General features: G+C 55.2%; 1 protein-coding gene across 7 annotated transcripts in view; it reads left to right on the top strand.

Annotated features, from left to right (window-relative positions):
- The window catches only part of MGLL (monoglyceride lipase), a 246,811-nt gene extending 229,460 nt beyond the window's left edge, over positions 1-17,351 (top strand). For all 7 annotated transcript variants that reach the window (XM_058725790.1, XM_058725792.1, XM_058725787.1 and 4 more), the window contains 2 exons: positions 10,734-10,949; positions 14,253-17,351. In XM_058725790.1, coding sequence (XP_058581773.1) covers positions 10,734-10,949; positions 14,253-14,378 — 342 coding nt within the window. In that variant the 3' untranslated portion in view covers positions 14,379-17,351. The remainder of the gene's footprint in view (positions 1-10,733; positions 10,950-14,252) is intronic.
- The last annotated feature ends 3,635 nt before the right edge of the window (positions 17,352-20,986 follow it).

The following is a 20,986-nucleotide window of genomic DNA, read 5'->3' as shown; positions in this document are numbered from 1 at the left end:
GTCGTACCCTTCTTCTGTGTCAGACGCCCTAGCCCTTCTGTCCGGCCACATCTCCCAGAAGTCAGTCTTCTTACCAGTATTTGCATTTGTGGAAACTTGGGCCCAGAGAGGGCGAGTCACTTACCCAAGGACACGCAGCCACTAAGTAAGGGTTTGAGCCCAGATCGCTCTACTCTGAGCCAAGTGCCCTTGGCACTAAATTCCTGAGAACAAAGAAGTTGCCACTTGGGCATTTTTTATGTTTGTCTACATGGTTAGCATCCTTGGTCAGAACACTGGAGTGCTGCCATATATATTCATCATTCCGCCCTCAACAGTGGGTTCTTCAGAATGTGATGAATCCCTCCCACTCTGAGAAGCCTTGAATGTTCCAAATAGTTCTCAGGCCAAAGGCACTGGGGCAAGAGGTGAAGAGGGGAGGTGGCCGATGATCTCCTCCCACCCTGGAGCCCCCGATCGTCCGCCCACTGCACAGAGACAGAACGCACCGCTTTTTCTGAGCTCTGTCCTTCAGCCTGTGAACTGGTGGAGACTGGGAAAAGAAGTGGCTGCGATTCCGAGCATACCCTCAAGGCGGGGCATCCGCTGTTTGTACACAGAGGCGATGTGTCTTCTGAACTAAGTCTGTTTTCTCGCAACATGCTGGCTGCCCTCGGAGCGCATCCTGGCGAGTTGGCACTCACGCCGGCAGGGCCAGATGGTGAGATCCAGGCGCCCAGAGAGCTGTGGGGAGTGACCAGCTCTCTTCCTGTCTTTCCTCCAGGTGGGCGACTCTCCAGACCCCCACCCAGCACTTCAGAGGCGCCCAGCGCTGAGGATGAGGCTCCCCAGCTCTTCTTGTCTGCACGCTTCCCACCCCCGCCCGCAGGGAGGCTGTATCTGCCATGGCCCTCCGGAAGGCTCCTGCCAGGCCTTGGAAAGCTCGGCCATCCCTGAGGCTTTTGACTAATTGTAACCACAGCTAAAGATAGGCCTCAGCCTCCCACTCTGTCCCCAGGACACAGCCTCCCACAGAAATCCCCTCTGAGAACCGGTTATTAACTTTCCAGTGTGCCCAGTTTGGTCAGCCAATTTTATTTTGTGACTCTCCATCGCTCCTAGCTTACATTCCCCACAGACGACTTGTCTATTTGAAGCAGCTAAGAATTTACTGGTGCCTTAAAAAAAAAAAACCACAAGAGGCCATTAGAATGTCTTTTGGCATGACTAGCTCCATATGGGGGCAGCCAGCACGGAGCACGACGATGTGACTACCTTGGTCTTGTGCCCTGCCCACGAGGGGTCCGCTGACCTGCCCCCTCGCATGTTTCTTGCTCACAGCCCTCCTCCCGCTGCGGACTCTCACAGCCCTGAGCACACAAGCCGGCGGACTTCCTGAAGCCGGCGGACTCTCCAGACTGTCGGGTCGTCACAGCTGCCAGCCAGACCCGAGACCTTGACGCGTTCTCCCTGCCCTGCAGCGTCACATCATCCAAGAAGAAAGAAGCCACCAGCTTGGCTGGGTTCCCATGGGAATACCACCTGGGCCAAATGCGCTCAAAGACACCATCGGTCACCTCGAGGCCACCCGGGAGCTAGGATTTGGACCCCCATTTACAGGACGATCAGAGGCAGCCGACTTGCCAAGCCTTGGCGTAAGCGGCCGATCCAGACACCAGCCCCAAACGGGGACTCTGCCCACCAGCGTCTTCCTGCTCCAAGCCTACCCAAGGGACGTGTGTCTCCTACTGGCAAAGGGAAACCAAAGAACCTGAAAACTGGGATTGTGGGGAAAGGAGCTTTCTCCTCCGATTTTAATTATGGAGAATTTCAAACCTACAGGAAAGTGGACAATGGCAGCACAACACAGTCCCACGTACTCTTCCCTGTGATTCACCAAATGGGAAATGTTACGCCATACTTTTTTCATCTGTGCTTACATATGGAAATAGCAATATGGATGTGTAGCTTAAGTCTTTTCCAATTTATTGAGGTAATATACATGGAAGGTAAAATCTACCATTTTTTTTTCAATTTCATATATGAAATTTATTGTCAAATTGGTTTCCATACAACACCCAGTGCTCATCCCAAAAGGTGCCCTCCTCAATACCCATCACCCACCCTCCCCTCCCTCCCACCCCCCATCAACCCGCAGTTTGTTCTCAGTTTTTAAGAGTCTCTTATGCTTTGGCTCCCTCCCTCTCTTTTTTTTTTTTCCTTCCCCTCCCCCATGGTCTTGTTAAGTTTCTCAGGATCCACATAAGAGTGAACACATATGGTATCTGTCTTTCTCTGTATGGTTTATTTCACTTAGCATCACACTCTCCAGTTCCATCCACGTTGCTACAAAGGGCCATATTTCATTCTTTCTCATTGCCACGTAGTACTCCATTGTGTATATAAACCACAATTTCTTTATCCATTCATCAGTTGATGGACGTTTAGGCTCTTTCCACATTTTGGCTATTGTTGAGAGTGCTGCTGTAAACATTGGGGTACAAGTGCCCCTATGCATCAGCACTCCTGTATCCCTTGGGTAAATTCCTAGCAGTGCTATTGCTGGGTCATAGGGTAGGTCTATTTTTAATTTTCTGAGGAACCTCCACACTGCTTTCCAGAGCGGCTGCACCAGTTTGCATTCCCACCAACAGTGCAAGAGGGTTCCCGTTTCTCCACATCCTCTCCAGCATCTGTAGTCTCCTGAGTTGTTCGTTTTAGCCACTCTGACTGGCATGAGGTGATATCTGAGTGTGGTTTTGATTTGTATTTCCCTGATGAGGAGCGACGTTGAGCATCTTTTCATGTGCCTGTTGGCCATCCGGATGTCTTCTTCAGAGAAGTGTCTATTCATGTTTTCTGCCCATTTCTTCACTGGATTATTTGTTTTTCGGGTGTGGAGTTTGGTGAGCTCTTTATAGATTTGGGATACTAGCCCTTTGTCCGATATGTCATTTGCAAATGTCTTTTCCCATTCCGTTGGTTGCCTTTTAGTTTTGTTGGTTGTTTCCTTTGCTGCGCAGAAGCTTTTTATCTTCATAAGGTCCCAGTAATTCATTTTTTAAAATCTACCATTTTAACCATTTTTAAACGTAGGGCTTGGTGGCCTTAAGCACGCTCACCACGTTGCACAGTCGTCCCCGCCACCCGTCTCCAAAGCTTCTTCATCTGCCCAAACTGAAACTGTGTCCCGACTAAATAATAACGCTCTGCTCCCCGTCACCTCCAGCCCCTGGCACCCAGCATCCCCCTTTCTGTCACTATGAATTGGACTCTTCTAGGGACCTCATACGAGTGTGATCATACAGTATTTGTCCCTTTGTAACCGGCTCATTTCACTGACCCGTGTCCTCAAGGCTCATCCCTGTTGCAGCCTGTGTCAGACTTTCCTTCCTTTAGAAGGCTGGATACTATTCCATGGCATGGATAGATCACATTTTGTTCATGCATCCATCTGTCAACGGACACCCAGGCTGTGTCTACCTCTTGGCTGTTGTGAACATGAATGTGCAACTATCTCTTCAAGACCCTGCTTTTGGTACTTTTGGGTTTACACCCAAAAGGGTTTGCATTTCTCTAATGACCGGTGGTGCTGAGCACCTTTTCATGCATTTACTGGCCATTTGTATATCTTCCTGGGAGAAGTGTCCATTCACATTACTTTTCCCATTTTTTCAATCAGATGTTTTGGGTAGCGTTGTTGTTGCATCGCGGGAGCTCTTTGTATATTCTAGCCATGAACCGTTTGTCAGTATGTGATTTGCAAGTATATTTTCCCATTCTGTAGATTGCCTTTCTATGTTGATAGTGTTCTTTGATGCACAAAAGGTTTTCATTTTGATGTAGTCCAAATTCCCTACTTTTTTCTTATGTTGCCTGTGCATCTGGCGTCATGTTCAAGAAGTCATTGCCCAACCCAGGGTGGTGAAGTAGGTACATTGTTTTGGCTGAACCATTTGAAAGTTAAGTTGCAGGCACCGGGACCCTAAACTCCTCAATACTTCAGTGTGTGTTGCCCAAGAGGAAGGAACCAGAATGAGGACATTCACACATGGCCCCATGCCGTCGTCACGCTTTGGAAAAGTATCAGTAATTCCCTGTCTTCATTCTCTATCTAATCTGCATTTTGGTTTCCTTAGTTGCCACCAACTTTTTAAGACTTGCAGTGACGGGATCTTGCTGTTTGTGACCCGCCGTGACGGAGGTGGTCCTGTAAGATCCCTGTAATTCTTTCTTGTTTCTCTCACTTCGTGTTCAATCCCTGTGGCCAATGTGACTGCGTGGAGAGTACAGCGGCTGCTTTTCCCCTTCTTTTGGTGACCACTCAGGAGCTGTGTCTGGGTTCGGGGTCACAACCCAGGGAGCTCCACTCTGAAGGAGCCGGCAGGGTTGCCTTTCTGATTGTGAAGATCCTCGGCCCTCCAGAAGGAAGCCCCAGAACCTTGTGCTGGGTTTTTGCAATGTTCATTGATGCTCAGTAATTCATACGCTCTTGATTCAGCGGTAACTCATACATGTAGGCTAATCCTGATTCATCCCGTGTCTATCCAGAATGGAACCACAGTGGCCTTATTTCTGATGGTTCTTGTCTGGCTCGAGAATTTCAGCCACCAAGGTTGGGCACATCCTCCAACAGCCATAGCAGTGACTCGGGCCTCCTGGCTTGCCTTCAGTCAGCCGAGTTGGGGGGACTTTGTGCCGCGTCAGGCAAGACCCTCATCTCCCCTCTGCCGTCCTGCAGGTGGCACGTTACACCAACAGGATTTCATGGAAGCCCCGCTTCGGGCCAGGCCCAGAAATACCCGATGAGCCACCCTGTCTTCTGGGGTCACGGCCACAGGACAGAAAGGTGGTTCTGGAGAAGGACAAAGAGGCAGGCAGCAGGCTCGGTGGGAAGAGTCCAGACCCAGATCCCCGACTCTGTCTCCTCCTTTGTGCCACAACACGACCTTGGAAACCACACGGTGCCACTGATCCACCTTGGAGCGGGGTGGCGGGGGGGCGGGTTTGGCCGCAGCCTGGTGCCATGTAGACACCATGCCGATGGGAGCTGTTATTATCACATCAGCGAAAGTTGTGTCAAAGATACAGGAGTCCTGGAGGGAAGCACCAGGTTCCCCAACAGTGCCTGGACGCCTGTCAGTGGGAGGAAACATGTGAACTGGCCCTGAAGAGGGGCCCGGGGTTTGCCAGCAGACAAGAAGAGGGGCATGGGAAGGGGGATTCTGGAAACCAGAAATGTCAGGGGCAGCCCCAGGCTGTAGGTACAGAGGATGACTGCCAGGAGGAAGGACAGGAACAGTGATGGCTCACAGTGCCCCCAGGGAGGGAGGCCTCCCGGAGCAAGGGGCAGTGAGCTGATTGTGGGAAGAGAGGAGAGACTCTACAGGCATCCAGGCCCCAGGGACAGCTGGACAAGGCTCAACAAGAGACGGCACATGGAGAGGGGAGCTTGCATTGGCCGCACCAGGCAAGCCTGCTTTCAGCGGGCCATGTCTTCGGTTCAGGCCAATTCCTATGCTGAGTTCTCGTTCGCCTGAGGATATCCTATGAACCTGGCACTCATGAGAACACGGCCCCGTGAGCCACAGGGAAAGCAGCGGCAAGGCACTCCCGAGAGCTGGCCTTCATTGGGGGCGGGGGGCACTCCTCTCCGGTGCCCAGCCCTTCTTTGTGACATGAAGCCTCTGAGCCTGGTGTCGTTCCAGCTGTGAACAGCCCCTCTGCCAGCTGTGGGCCAGCGAGCCTGCTGCGGAGTTTCCCAGCTGCCGCCCAGTGTGCACCAGACCCCCAGAGCCTGAGTGCTGCTTCTCAGGCTGGGTTAGAGGAAGGCTTACTCATCCATCCATCCATCCATCCATCCATCCATCCATCCATCCAGTGTCTACCAAGGGCCTCCCAGGGCCGGCCCCAAGGGCTGATGCTTGACTGCCGAGCCAGGCGCACGAACACCAGACTGCAGACCCCGGTGCACGTGGGGCTGGTGGAGGGCCCCTAGCTTGAGAGCCTGGGGAGCCTGATGGAGTGAGTCCTGACCTGAGGCCCGAAAGCAGAACAGACCCTCAAGGAGACAAAGAGCATCTGGCTGGGAAAACACTTGAGACAGGAGATGGAAGCCAACATGCGTAGGACGGGATTTTCCCTCATCCAACTCTCTCCACAACAAATTTCCTCTCCTACCATTCAAGGCAAAGGTGGGAAATGAAGAGATTGTCTCTGCAAAGGCCTGCCGGTTCGTTTTAGGGTCCCCACAGTTTCATAGCAATCCTTTGGGCAGAGTTGCTACGCACTCTCTCTCCAGTATGCCAGAGAAGGTGATCTGATTTTCCTGTGAAGGAAATGGATGGATTAACAGAGACCTAAAGAATGGAGGAAGGAGGTGGGAGTCCCAGGATGGGTGGGCTAAAGCTCAGGTGGAAGCATGAGGCTTCCAGAGGAAAAGGAAGGGATTCGAGGGAAAGAGGGTGAAAAAGCTCCAGCTGTAGACACATCTGTAAGTACCTGAGGGGAAGCCTCAGGAGAGGAGGCCTGCTGGGCTGTATTTGTCTGTGAGGTAGGAGACGGTGTCATGTGGAATGACACCTGTGTGTCTGCGCCCAGAGGGCACCCCCTTGCCCTTTGGCAGTCCGCGAAAGATCACCTCGTTATCTGTCAGGCCCAGATGTTTCTGGTCCTCACCAGGGACCCAGCCCTTTCTTTTCTGGAAGGGCCACCTCCACAGCTCCTGGCCATCTAAGTGCACAAGACCCACCTTTACTTTCTCTTCTCTAGACAGGTAGCATAGCCTGGTGAGTGGTTCAGAATGCTAATGTGGAGCCCACCTGCCTACCTTCTTATCCTGGCTCTGCCCCTTAATTACTGTGTAACTTTGGGTGAGTCACACAGCCTCTCTGAGCTTCAGGCTCCTCACAGATAGAATAATACCAGTCCCTACAGAGGTTTCCTGAGAAGTTTCGATGAGCAAATACAAGTAAAGCACTTCATGTAGCACCCGGTACAGAGTTAAGGGCTCCGTGTGTTAGTTATTTTTAGTATTATTCTAATTAAAAATGTAATTTTGCATTCCATCACAGAACAGATTTTCAAAAAAATAGGTCAAGAGCTTTGACTGGTGGGGTGGGGCCTAGATTTTGCTCAACCAAAGGTTCAAGAAAACTCCCAGCTGTGGATTGCAGCTATATTTACTGTGCTTTGGGGCAAAGTTTCTTCCCACAGAGAGACCTTGTGCGGAAGTCAGGAGCCCCAGTTGGCATGTTCCTGGCTGTCCAGTTCAACCTTGCTGACGGCCCTGAGAGCCTCAGAAAACCGTGAAGTACTTGACGATTGCTAAAACACACACAGGAGGCCAGGAACATATTCACAGCTTATGAAACTTACAACCCAAAAGGAATTTCAAGGTCCTCTCTGTGGGGAAACTGAAGCCCAGGAAGGAGAAGGGCCTCGCCCAAGATCACACAGCTAGGAGATGTCAGGGCTGGGTGGCCCTCACTCCTCTGGTCTTTCTTATATTGGTCAGTCAACTACCCCAACCAAGAAAAAGGACTTCAAGTCTCAGTGAGTGGAGGTGTCCCCAGAAGTCAGTCATCTGGAACAAAAATTCAGTCACTTGGTCTCAGATCCACAGCTTCTGGCTGGTAGGTCCCCAGCAGACACTGTCCTCCACTGGCAGGACCAGCTGTGGTCCAACAAATGGAGGGAGCTGGGCGTGAGAGATAGTACCAAAGACTAGATCTTTGTTATGTGTTTTTAATTAGACTTTTTATTTGAAGATAACTGTGATTCACACAGACTTGTGACAGATAATACAGAGGGATCCCTTGTACCCTTCCTCAGTTCCCCCAGTGATGACATCTTGCAAATCTGTAGGACAGTAACTCAACCAGCGTACTGATACAGTCGAGCCCCGGAATCCCTCCACGTCCGCTTCCCTCCCACCTCATCCCTCCCGAACCACTAATCCGTTCTCTCATTTTGTCATTTCAAGAATGTCGTGGAAATGGAATCATACATCTTTTGGGACTGACCTTGTGGTCTCCGGTTTTGAATGGGCTAGTTCTGCAGACCTGTGCTCTGGGCTCGGACCCGGCCGAGGAGGGAGAGCCCTGTCCATTCCTTCCTGGGGATGATAGGACACATTGCTACCCCCAAAGGAGGACTTTGGGCAGATTTAGATCTTAAGCTCTGGGCAGATTGAGATCTCAAGCTCTCAGAAAACAAAGGCTGCCATGACTGGGCCAGAATGGTTACTTGGAGGCAGGGTTGGGCCCTCTGAGCCTCGGCTTTCCACATGGCCCTCCTCTTCCTTCTTGGTCCCAGTTCCCCTCTGCCACTCGCCTTCCACCCTGGCCATGGTTTATACCAGGGCCTGCCCTTTCCCCAACACATCTGGTATGTCCTTCCCCAGGCCCGTAATAGATCATTGTGTAAACAGGGCCTACGTGATCCAGACGTGGAAAAAGGAAGCCAAGAGCCAAGAGCAGGAAGCCACTTGATTGTCAGAGCAATTAAACCCAGGAGCAAACTCCTCAAGGGCCTTCACGTGCCCAGGGTGATCTGGGTCAGCAGGGCAAAGTGTCAGGCCGCTTCAGGAGGGGGGTGGTCTAACGGGCTCGGGCCCTGTACTCTCGCAAGGACACAACCAGGGCCCTGGCAGTGTGGAATGGAGTGCTGTCAGCCCGGGGCCCGCCAGCCTGCCCAGACCAGACCACAACAACAGGGTGTAACAGGAGAGAGGCTTGTTTCCCTGCACGGTGACTTCTCAGGGCTAACGGCATCCATTTTTTCTCGCTGTTTCCAAGGGGCAGCCCTTGTCCCTGTGGCGTCACCTGTCTCTGTACTCCACCCGTGTCTGCCCTGGCAGGTGGGAGGGGCAAGGGTAGGATAAGCCTTTCCTTGACCAGAAAGTGCACACTCCCTCCCTATTGGCCAGAATCTGGTCACGTGACCACACGGCTACAAGGGAGGCTGGGAATTGTAGTCTTTATTCTGGGTGGTAGTGTTCCAAACTGCACATCCAGGGCTCTATAGGGGAAAACAGGAATTGGGTAATTCGTGACAGCCGCCTCCTCTGCAAAACAGGGGTAATGAGAGCCATTCCTCATGCAGTGTGTTTACGAAGGTCATGAAGGCTGAATGGGTTGAACGCTCAGGGCCAAACTCGCAGGAGAGTTCAGGAATGAATGTTGGCTACCCTCATTTCTTTTTCCCAAACGAGATCCTGCTCGTGACACCCCGGCCCCACACTGAGCACAAAGCATGTGTCCGGTCAGAGGTGCTGCAGTTGCCTTTGTATTTGTTGGCATCAGTTTACTACAGACTTTAAGCCCAGGCCTCTCTGGGGGGCCCCATAGCCCTCTCCCCAAACACGCCTCCATGCAGACCCCGAATGCTCTCCCGCTGTGGCCATGCGGTCAAGCCAGAAACTGCCTGTGCCCTGTCCTGGCCAGTCTCTCATCCTCTCAGCCCCCAAGCAGATGGCCTGGCCCTGCAGGAGTCAACACCAGCTCAGCTGCAGGAAGTGGTTAATCCATCTCTCGTGGCTTTTCACAAATGGTCTGGTGTGCCTGCCATGCTCAGTCCCCAGCATGGGAGCACTCCAGGGATGGCAGGGGCGACCCAAGACAGCCTGTCCCTTCTTGGCCCGGATCCAGGATTCTGGCGGAGGCCCTGTAGGGGGTGGTGAAGAAGGGGAGATGTAGCCCCCACACCCGGAGGGTCAGAGTCAGAACGCACTGGATTCTCTGATGGCCTCATGAGCATCTCTTCCCGGAAGCTTCATCCCTGTGGCTTCTCTGCTCCCTCACCCAGTCCTGACACCACAGGGCACTTCTCCAACTGGCTAAGTACCCACCGGCAAGGATGAGGAAAGTGAGCGGAGGGGCGTTGTGGTCTCACACCTGCCCATATGGGCCTCAGAGAGTTCTAGAAACTTGTTACCCAGATTCTGTGGGGCAGATGCCCCACCTCGGGCCAGAGTGAGCAGGCACCCTCAGAGGCAGAGGAGTCCAGCCAGAAGGTAGGGAGAGCAGGACAGGGTGCCAGGGCAGCCCCACCCACGGCTGGGTGGACCTCCACGTCAGACCCGCCTCTAGGCACATCCCGTGAAGGGGCAGATACGGCTGAGGGTGCAGGTGTGGTGACAGGCTCCTTGTCAGGGTGGCAGGCGACCTCTGCGGCCCAGACCTCCCCCGGGCCTTGCTTCTCCCGAAGTTGAGGGGGCGGTGCCCTGCAAAGGGCCTTCGGCACCCCTCGCAGCAGCCCCAGGCCTTCCAGCAGAGCCCCTCCTACCCCCACACTCAGCGTGTGCTCCTCACCCACGCCCACCAGGCAGACAGAATTCCAGGTGGACAGACAGAGAAAACAGAATCCACGCAGATCAGCGCCAAAACCTCTTCAGAGCTACTCCTGACTGAAATCATCAAAGCAAACAATATGATGCTGCTTACATCTTTTTGGTGACAAATCGATGCTTGAAACTGTCCATGGGCACGGGTATGAGTGCGGCATGCAGCAGAGCCTGGAAGGAGGGGCGCCAAAAGTAGTGCAGGTCGGCCTTCTGGAAGGGCTGGCCCTGCTCCTGGCTCTCGCTCGGCACCCACAGCCCAGAGGAGCGGACGTGACCCGAATCAGCCTTTCAGGCCAGAGCAGGAGGAAAACTCCCAGGAAACAGGTCCGGGCCCCTGGACTGGAAGCCCCCTGCCCACCATTTCATGGATCTCTCTCTCTCTCTCTCTCTCTCTCTCTCTTTCCTGCAGGTCGACATTTATAATGCGGACCCCCTCATCTGCCGGGCGGGACTGAAGGTGTGCTTCGGCAACCAGCTGCTCAATGCCGTCACGCGGGTGGAGCGGGCCCTCCCCAAGCTGACCTTGCCCTTCCTGCTGCTCCAGGGCTCTGCCGACCGCCTTTGTGACAGCAAAGGGGCCTACCTGGTCATGGAGTCCTCCAAGAGCCAGGACAAAACACTCAAGGTGAGCAGCTGCCCCCCACGTCCCCAAGACAGAGGGAAGGTGGCGTCCCTTGGGCCCCCCCCCGGGGGAACAAGTACCAGGGATGCCAGGCATCTATTAATTCTGAGCAAGTGCACAAGCCATGAGCTGATTGTTCACATGAACAAGCTTGAGAGGAAGAAGGAGAGAGCACTGAGTTGTCGCAGTCAAGAAGAGAACCGCAACCAGGCATGGAGCAGAAAGAGGTCTCCCGAGAGAATGCCCTCGGCTTGGCCGCGACCGAGGGCCAAGGTCGTGTGTTCTGCCTGGCCTCCCTACGTGTTGGCCTTACGCACCAGCAGCAACAGCCTCAGCCCGGCTGCCGCCCCTGGGGGCTCTGAGTGCAAAGGTGCAGGGGGCCTGGTGGGATCTGGTCTGCAAGGGAACCCTCGAGAGCGTGTCCCGCAGAGGGGACAGCACCTGTGGTGTAGCCATGTGGCACATCACACCCGATAGACTGCAACGGACTAACTCAGAGCACCTTTCAAGATGGCAGATGTAGTTGTGGGGTTGAGAGGGGCCCATTTTGTTTGCCTGATGGAACCGGGCAGAGCCCCAGGTGGAGGAACACCTACTGTATACCCATCAAGCGACAGCTGACCCTGAAGGTGGCGCTCTGTGGCTGGTTAGGCAGACACACCCCTAGGGTGCAGTGCATTCCCCAACAGATGTGTCCTTGACCGTGCCACCACAGCCTGAGCAACCGAGTGCAGGGGCCCTGTGTCCAGGGCCATTTCTTGCTCAGTGTAAGGAGAGCAGGCAAAGTCACGCAGAGTCTACACCTACTGAGTGGCGGAGTCGGGATTCGAACTCAGGGCCTCTGACAGAGCCCCTGCCGCTCTCCACCCCGCACCTCGCTAACAAAGACGCTTCCATCCCTGCCAACCATCAAGTGCTCCCCTTGCAGCAGTACGAAGAGCAGACCCCGGCCCACACCAAACACCAGATGCAGACTTGTGGATGAAGAACAAGAAGGAGAGCGGGGAGAGGAAAGCTGGCTGTGTTAGTGCCAGAGGGCATGAAAACTCCGGTGGACCTGGCAGCCTGGGTGGGAGCCTCCCGTGTGGCACACCCCAGCCCCAAGAAGACCACTCAGTTATGCATTCACCCCCCTCTCATCCGTTTCTTCTTCAATTCACATACTCATTGGGCACCTACTCTGTGCCAGGCCCGGGGTCCAGACAGGCAGAGTCCGACTCCCATGTGGCCCGCGTCCTAGCCAGATGAGCACTAAGCAGAAACGCGACCAGGATGATGATGCAGGGGGTCGGTGCCAGGGGTGGGCTGGCCGACCAGAGGGACGGTGAAGCCCCTGCTTCAGATGGGGCGCACAGGGAGAGTGGTGGAAGAATGTTCTAGAACGAGGGACAGCACACCAAGACCCCAGGTTGGAAAGATCGGGCTGTGTGCAAGCAGCCAGCAGGGGGCGTGTGAGCCGAGCAAGGGAGTGGTGGCCCGCGTACCCAGAGTCGGGACTTTTTCTCTGGGTTGCATGAAGATTCACCTGAGCATCTGGACCTGGAGAGTGACATGTGCTGATTTCAGTTCTCCAGGAGTCCTCACAGCTGCCACGTGGAGGCAAGACTGGAGGCCAGAGACAGGCTGGGAGGGAGCAGGGCAAGCCCTGGGCTGTGGGTTTGCACCAGGGAGGAGACGCGGCTCCCAGTTGTGAGACACTGGGACAGAGGTGTGGGGAATATCCAGAATTCCATTCTGAGCCACCTGTTAGAGGGTCCCGTTAGAAATTCGGAAAAAGAAAGGAAAGCAGGGTCTCCAAAAGGTGCTCACCACCCGTGCTCATGGGGGCATTGTTCACCACAGCCAATCAGTAGAAGCAACCCAGACGTCCATCGGTGGATGAGTGGATACATCAAATGTGGTCTAGACCAGTGATGGAATATTATTCAGCCTTAAAAAGGAAGGCAGTTCTGACTCATGCTACAACATGATGAACCTTGGGGACATTATGCTCAGTGAAATTAGCCAATTGCAGAAGCAAAAACACCGTATGATTCCACTTGTGTGAAACATCTAAAGGAGTCAAAAACCATAGAAATAGAGAGTAGAATGGTGGTTGCCCAGAGCCGGGGGAAGGAGGAGAGGGAATTTAACGGGAGTTTCAGTTTCGCAAGGTGAAAAAGTTCTAGAGATCTGTTGCACAACCATGTGGAAATACTTAACACTCCTGAGCTGTACACTTAAAAATGATGAAGGTGGTAAATTTTATGTTATCTTTTTTGTTTTTTTACCACGGTTAAAAAAAAAAAAAAAAGAAATTTGGAGATGCCTATTGGCAGTCCTACAAATAGGCAGTCAGATATACGCATCTAGAGTTCAGAGAGAGATCTGGCTGGAGATTTAATTCCTGAGTCACCAGCACAGGAGTGGTTTTAAAACCACGAGACTGGACAGGGTTACTCCAGGGAAGGACAAGGAGACCCACGGCCACGCCCATGGGCTCTGCCAGCATGCAAAGGTCAGCAGGGCCGTAGGTACAGCCTAGACTGAGAAGGGGCTGGTGGCAAGACAGGAAGAAGACCGTGAGGGCGGAAAGCCATGCAAACCACAAGAGGAGAGTGTTTCTAGAGAGTTCACACCGGTCAACTTTTGAATGAGCTGAGAAGTCAGATCACACGGGAGCAAAAAGCGTTTCCTGGCTACTGCGAGGGGAAGGTCATGGGAGGGGGTGCCAAGAACACACGCTGAGGGCTGGTGGGAGTGAAAGGTTGAAATACGCTGAGTACCAGACGGAAGGCAAGGATGTGTAGACAGTGAGTGGAACTCACCCTTTCGAGATGGAGGCCCAGACGGGTCCATAGCTAGAGAGAGAAGTAGAGTCAAGGGAGGGTGTGCGTGAGGAAAGGCATGCTAGAACATGTTGGGACATTTTATTTTTTTTAATTTTTTTTAATGTTTTTTTATTTTTGAAGGAGAGACCGAGTGTGAGGGGGGAGGGGTACAGAGAGAGAGGGAGACACAGAATCTGAAATGGGCTCCAGGCTCTGGGCTGTCAGCACAGAGCCCGACGCGGGGCTTGAACCCACAAACCACGAGATCATGACCTAAGCCGAAGTCGGACGCTCAACCAACTGAGCCACCCAGGCACCCCTAGAACACGTTGGGACATTTTAATTTATTTGAGCTGTCCTCTGATCGAAAGACAACAACAGCATAAAGAGGGGAGTCCTCGGCGCATGGGGAGAGAGCCCGGAGCACCCGCTGGCTCCTCCCTGCCTGTACCTGTCCCTTCCTGTGGCCCTGACTTCCTGTCTCTCCCAATTGCAGATTTACGAAGGTGCCTACCACGTTCTCCACAAAGAGCTTCCGGAAGTAACCAACTCCGTCTTCCACGAAATAAACATGTGGGTCTCCCAAAGGACAGCAGCCGCGGGAAAGCGGTCCCCGCTCTGAGCGAACTGGCTGCGTGACCTGCCCACAGCCGGTGGGTCGGGGAAGTGGGCAGAGGAAGGGCAGAAGCTGGCTTGTCAGATGTGGCTTGCAGGGGGCAGGGGTGGGGATCACAAATCGGAGGGATCCCTGGCACAATTTACTTTAAAACAAGACATCCTTCTCATATATCAGGCTGTCTGTCACTGGATCTACATTAAGGGATAGACACTTCATGCACAGAGAAGGGCCACAGGCAAGTTTCCCAGGGAGAGAATGTGCTCAAATGTTCTTAAAACCAAGCGGAGCCTCTGCCCTGCCTCTCCCAGCCCCCACAAGGTTCCCAGGAATCCCTGGTGTTCCCCGGACACCTGACCGCAATAATCAGAGTCTCCCCTCCTGCCCTCTCCTCCAGCCCCCACCCCAAGACCGTCCCCAGCTGGCCTCGCTCTGTGGCCTTTCTCTGGCCGTGGGACAAGGTGGCAGGCGTCACCTCCCCGGGCAGTCTCACGTGCCCCCCGAGGCCCAGACAATGCCCAGGACTTCCTTGACATGAGGAGTCACCCATGACCCATGTCAGCTCCTCATCAGCCTGGAGCTGGGCTTTGGGATGGGAGGAGGCTTGGCCTGGAAAGAGAACTTGGTCAGGAATCCCCTCCTTCCTGCCAGGGAGCCTGGTGGGCGCCCGCCGAGTGCTTTACATATTCGGAGGCCGCCTTCCCTCACGTGACTAATTTGACCTGACACTCAGAGAGGGAGTGTATTCAAGATGAAGCATCTAATATATACTGTATATTCTAAAGCAGAGACTCTTTGGGTGGGTGGGTGGGTGGGTGGGACCGAGGGGGGCTTGAAGCTATGGGAGCCTGATGCCCCCGCACAGGAGTGGGACAGGCTGGCGGGAGGGCCCTGGTTAAGGCGCTAAGGTGCAACCCCCGGAAAGCGGGGCCCTGGAGCGCCAGCAGTGGGCGGTTACAGGCCCATCCCTGGTCCGGGCCCACAGCCGCCCTGGGATCCTGGGTGCTGGCGGCACAGCCACCTCTGGTGGCAGAACGAGAGAGTCCCGACTCGGTGGCCCTGCCCAGGACTGCAGGCCCCGGAGGCCACAGCGAGGCTGGCCCCGGGGCGACCTTTCCCAGCAGAGGGCCCAGCAGCGCCTGACCTGCCCTTCTCAGGTGCCGACCCCCAAAGGCCCGCCCGTGGCCCTCACTCAGCGCCAGCAATAAACGGGGATCACCGCCCACTGCAGAGTACTTTCACTTTCAAGCGGGACTGCTGTTACCTCATGAGGCTCTTTGTCAACCAGGACCCCGGGTGGGGGTGGAACCGTTGGGGGACACCCACACGGCCGCAGGGTGCAATCCGGGGCCCCCAAGACCCCAGACGAGGCGGCCGCTCCCCTGCCAGGCCCTCTGACTTTGGAGACTGGGAGTTGGGGCTCCCACTCCTCTTCCTTCGGCAGTGGGAACCGCTGCCTTTCACCCCCTGTTCTTCTGAGGCTTGGTCTGGGTGTCCGGAGCGGGGCATCCCTCGCGCTCTCCGTCCGGGGGCCCTGACCCCACCACGGCGTAGCCAAGAGCGGGGCACCCTCCTCCGGTGGGCAGACCCCGACCCCCAGCTGAAAGTCATGCTCGCCCCGGGGGGCCGGGGTTTGTGCTCTCCTGCCCCTCCGGTGGGGGAAGGGCACGGGCAGGGCCCACGTTCCCATGGAGGGGGGCTTTCATTGCCCTGTCTTCCTTCTCTGGCTTCTCTTTGGAGGAGAAAAATGTAAAAAATGCACTGAGAGAGAAGGTCAGCCCTGGCCTGTTCCAGCTGGGCCACTGGTGTTTCTGCTGCTCAGCGGAGAAGCAGAAACTCCCCCCGCAGACCCTCAAGCCTTGAGACGCCCCTGAACCCAGATCTGGAATTCTTGCCTGGAGCTGTGATAGCGCGGGTCACACAAAGTCCCCGCGCCCTCCCATCCCCACGGCCTCTCCGAGAAGCGTGTGCCGGCCAGGCTATTTCCCAAATTAAATATCAGGCACGTGGTTTGACCGGGAATCTTTTGGATGCATGAGTTTATTTATATGAAAGCTCTAACAGAGATTATACGAAAGCTCTAAATCAGTCACATTTGCATATCTGGTTAAAGACTCGCCTATATTAGAACAAAGAATTATTTGGAAGCAGGAGTGTCTCCCAATCTAGGAGGGGACGGGGACATTGACAGGCCACCCCACCTGCTGAATAGGAGCAGGGGTGGGAGCTGGACACCAGCTGTGTCTGGAGTCCCACGCGGGGCCACGCCAGTGCCACGTGCCTGCCTGTCCTGGGACAGCTGTGTGTGTGAGTCTTGAACCGAGTGCCTGCTCAGTGTTGACGGCTCCATGCTCCATGCTGACATTCGTAACTTCCAAGTCCTGCCTTCGCCACGACGAAGAGCTGGGTCTGGAAGGGAAGGAAGCTGGGTCACACGTGTCCCGGCCTCGAGCAGGTGGGAAGATGGATTCCGGAGATGCGACGGGACAACCTGTCGGGACACTAGGCCCCAGTGCTGTCGTGGATGCAGCACCTTCCCCCTGTAACTCGGAGGTCACGCCGGTCCGTATGGAAATGGGTTTCATGGCTGACAGTCTTTCTGGGAAGAGATGCCACCTGTAAGCAGGAAGAGGGGGGCGCTGCTCCTTTGCAGGGAGGGGGGTGGATGGTCTCCGGCCCTCCCATCCAGCTTCTGGGGGGCACGGGGGCTCGCAGCGAGAGCACTGAAGGAGGCCACAAAAACCCGCCTGCTCTGCTCTGCACCCGTGGCAAGGTCCCACGCTACGTTTTCTTTCTTTCACAAATCGCTAACATAACCCATTGGGGTCCCCGTGATTTTCTAAGCAGTTTACCAGTTACTGTCTGTGTTCAGCCGCATCCCTACCTGTGTACCGTTACTGGGGACTCGTGATCAGCTCAGAACTATCAAAGGAACCATGTACACCACAGCTAATCCTAATAAACCGGATGTTTTCTGCATGGTGGTGCCGTCTGTCTGTCTGATCCGAGACTACTCCACTCCCTGTACGGGGAACAGCAGGCCCTCTGGCAAGGCGGTATTGCCGTCTGGGCTGAGCCGGTCATGTGACTCAAGCCGGCCTGTGGGGCCTTGATTTTCCCTTCTCTGTGCTTGGGGACCTGTGCCCAGAGTAGACCACATGCGTGCTTTCTCCCAACTCCGCCACCGCCCGTCCCAGCTCTGGACTCCCCGGCAAGGCCCCTCTCAGCTCGCCTGCTCTGCACACCCTCCTCCGCTCCGCGTCTGTCCCCTGGTCAGCTCCGTCTCCGGAGCAGGGCGACGGGCCACTTCCCTCTGGCCCCACTGCTGTCGCCTTCTCCTCCCGCCAGGTGGCGACAGCACCCTCCTCAGGGGGTGGTGTCCTTTCAGTCTTCCCCACACGGTGGCCAGAGGGGGCGCTAGTGAGTCACAGGTGGCCCTGCTGGCTCATAACAGGCCCATGGCCTCCCTGCCTTCACCCTCTTCCTCCTGTGTCCACTGCCCACCACCCCCCCGCCCACACACACCAGCTTCCCTTGCTGGCCTTTGTGAGGCCTTTCCTTACCACCTGGTCTAACGCCAGCACAGCTACCCTGGCTCCTTCCCGCCTTCCTTCTCCCCAGCACGTTATTGCCGTCTGCCATGATCCGTGTTCTGCTTGACGCCTCGGTAACTGTCCCTCCACCAGAACTGAGCTGCAGGAGGGTGTGTCCTGCATTAGGCCTCTGGTCTCTAGGGGTCCCCGGTAAATACCTGTCCAATGAGGGAGGGAAGGCAGGCTGCAGCAGGCACCTGGGGCTGCCCCCAAAATGACAGAGGGCCACAAACCTGCCAGTCAGTCCAGTGTCTCCCAGCTGTGGGGCAGGAAAAGGGACAATGAGAGCACAGGGGACCAGCCCAGAGGCAGCCCTGCAGGAAAGCAGAAAGAGGAACAGGAGTGGGGTGCACCGGTCCTGTGGCGAGGGGGCTCAGGGCAGGGCTTGGTGGGGGGAGCTCAGGTTGGCACCCACAGCAGCAGCCAACCAAGGCTAGTGTGAGGAAGGGGTCCACCGGGGTGGGTGTAGCATCAGGACTAGCCACAGGGAGCCCTGACGGGGGGGGAGGGGGGTGCCGGTGGAACACACTGCCTGGGGAGCAGGGTGCCTGTCAGGCTGTGGCCTCAGGTAGAGGACACGGCCATGATCAGAATGGAGGCTAGCAGGGAGGAGCAGCAGCCTGGCCTCTTTCTCCTCCCACCTTCCCCTCCCTCTGCCAGGGAAGCGTTGAGCATGTGGCCCTTGGTCCAATGTGGCTGCTGCAGCTCCTGCCACTGCGTCCTCATTCCAGCCCACTGGAGGGGAAGAAAGGAAAGGGACAGGCATGCACCTTTCAGGAAATAAATCAGAGACTGCGTTGTCTCAGATCACATCCAGAACCCAGTGGCTCAGCCACAGCCAAATTCATGGGAGGCTGGGAGGCGAGCCAGGTTGCCCTCCGAACAGGACAGGCTGGTATCAGGGGGAGACAGCTGGCTGTGCCTGAGAACCAAGCGTGTGCACTGAGGCTTGCAAGGATGGGATGCCCAGGGTCAGCATCTGCCAACAGGGGGGTGAGAATAAGCTAGAGGTGAGGCAGGGCCCCGACTAAGGCGGGCACAGTGTGGACACAGAAGGGCAGACTGAATCAGTGGCTACTGAAGAGGTAAAACCTACAAGGTTTTATGACCCTTGAGGGCCAAGGGATCCAGAGGGAACTAAGGAACGCAGGCACATCTCCAAAACGCTACAGATAAGAAAAGCTTACAAAGGAGGCTCCACGTTGCTCCTGTTACATCTTCCAGGAGAGAACGGAAATTCACATCGGGTGAGCGGCCACTCCTGATGGGAGCTTCCTCATAGGCACCCCAGTTTCTCCACGAGCTTTGGGTGGTTGGTAGTGTTGCTCTCATCTAGGTAAGGCGGGGCGGGGCGCCTGGGTAGCTCAGTCGGGTGAGCATCTGACTTCAGCTCAGGTCACGAACTCGGAGTTCGTGAGTTTGAGCTCCGTGTCGGGCTCGCTGCTGTCTGCCTGGAGCCTACTTCGGATCCACTGTCCCCCCCACCCCCCCCCACCACCACCTCCCCCTGCTTGCACGCACGCTCTTTCTCTCGCAAAAATAAACATAATAAAAATAGACTAAGGAAGCCGGCTCTGTGGGACTCAGTGATTTGCTCTAAGCCAGTAACTGAGCTCCAGCCCAGGTGTCTGGGACCCAGGTGCAGGATACCCCAGCACCTCCAGGGGAAGGAAGGCAGGTGACAAAGCCCCAGGTGCAGAGTGCCAATGCAATGCTCAGCTCCTACCACCAGTAGGGCCTGGTATTGCCCGAGGGTGGCCTCCTGTGCGGAGGCAGAAACTCCCAGGAGCCCGAGGGCCCCAGAAGTCCCTCCCTCTGAGGCCTGCCGGTCAGACTTTTCCCAAGTGAGACATCTTTTTTGCCTTCAATGTGCCTGCCCCTGGTCATGGCAAGAGCATTCCTAACCATGATGCCCGTGCCCAGATGGCAGCCCAGCCCAACCTGGGTGCTGCGGCCCGCTGCGGTCACATGGGAGATGAAGGGATGTGCAGTTTTCCAGGGACGGGAAACTGCATATGCAAAGCCGTTGCTCTCTTTTTTAAAATTTTTATTTGTTTTTCAGGTGGGGAAGGTTTTATAGCATGGATGAAAAAAACATTTTGTATTGTCATCACAGACTTGCCTCACATAATGACTGTTTGGGTCGGGACAGGACCAGGGAGAGGCCAGCCGAGGCACTTGCCCCGGGCACAATATAAACGGGCCCCAAGAATCTTATAATACACAAGATATGCTAATACTTTTAATGTGATTTAAAAAATCAAAAGTAATGGTAGGGGCGCCTGGGTGCCTCTGTCGGTTGAGCGTCCAGCTTCGGCTCAGGTCATGACCTCACGGCTTGTGGGTTGGAGCCCCGTGTCGGGCTCGCTGCTGTGGGCACGGAGCCCACTTTGGATCCTCTGCCCCCCACCCCGGCCCCTCCCCACCTATCAAAAATGAACAAACATGAAAGAAAAAGTAACGTAAAACAAACTCACGACGCACCAAACAGCAGCATTGCAAATAAAGACAGGGTGAGGATGACTTAGGTTTATTCCAGCTCCAGCAGCACTCAGCACAGCACCTTGCCGATCCCGCCTCCACCCCTGCCCGCCGGTGCTCCTGTCTCTTGCTGGGAGTGCAGCGGGCCGTCCCTACGTCACATCTTACGTACAAGCTCTCTGTCGCCTTTCCAGCGCTGCTTATTTTGTCTGTGCCCAGCTGATCTATGTTTCCCTCTGTGAAAAAAGCGGGGAATATCCCGAATGGGGATAGAATGCATATATTCCCCGATAGATTGGATGGAAATAGTTTTCCATTCAGCAGGAATGAACTGAAGTTGTTAGGGGAGGGACAGATGTGCTTCTGAATCGTAAATGTAGCACAGCCACACTCTGAGCGCAGCACAGACATCACACGAGAGCCTCAACCCTCAGTCTGTGTTTCTGAGCCTGGGCTTGCGGGGAACACCCCAAGGCAGGCTGAACGGCCCCCGCGTTTCCCCGTGTGGACAGAGGCTGTCCCAAACATCCTTAGGGCCAC

The sequence above is a fragment of the Neofelis nebulosa genome, chromosome 4 (genome assembly GCF_028018385.1).
Source record: "Neofelis nebulosa isolate mNeoNeb1 chromosome 4, mNeoNeb1.pri, whole genome shotgun sequence".
Taxonomy (NCBI): domain Eukaryota; kingdom Metazoa; phylum Chordata; class Mammalia; order Carnivora; family Felidae; genus Neofelis; species Neofelis nebulosa.
The sequence above is the reverse complement of the archived record's forward strand: the minus strand, read 5'-3'. Positions and strand labels throughout refer to the sequence as shown.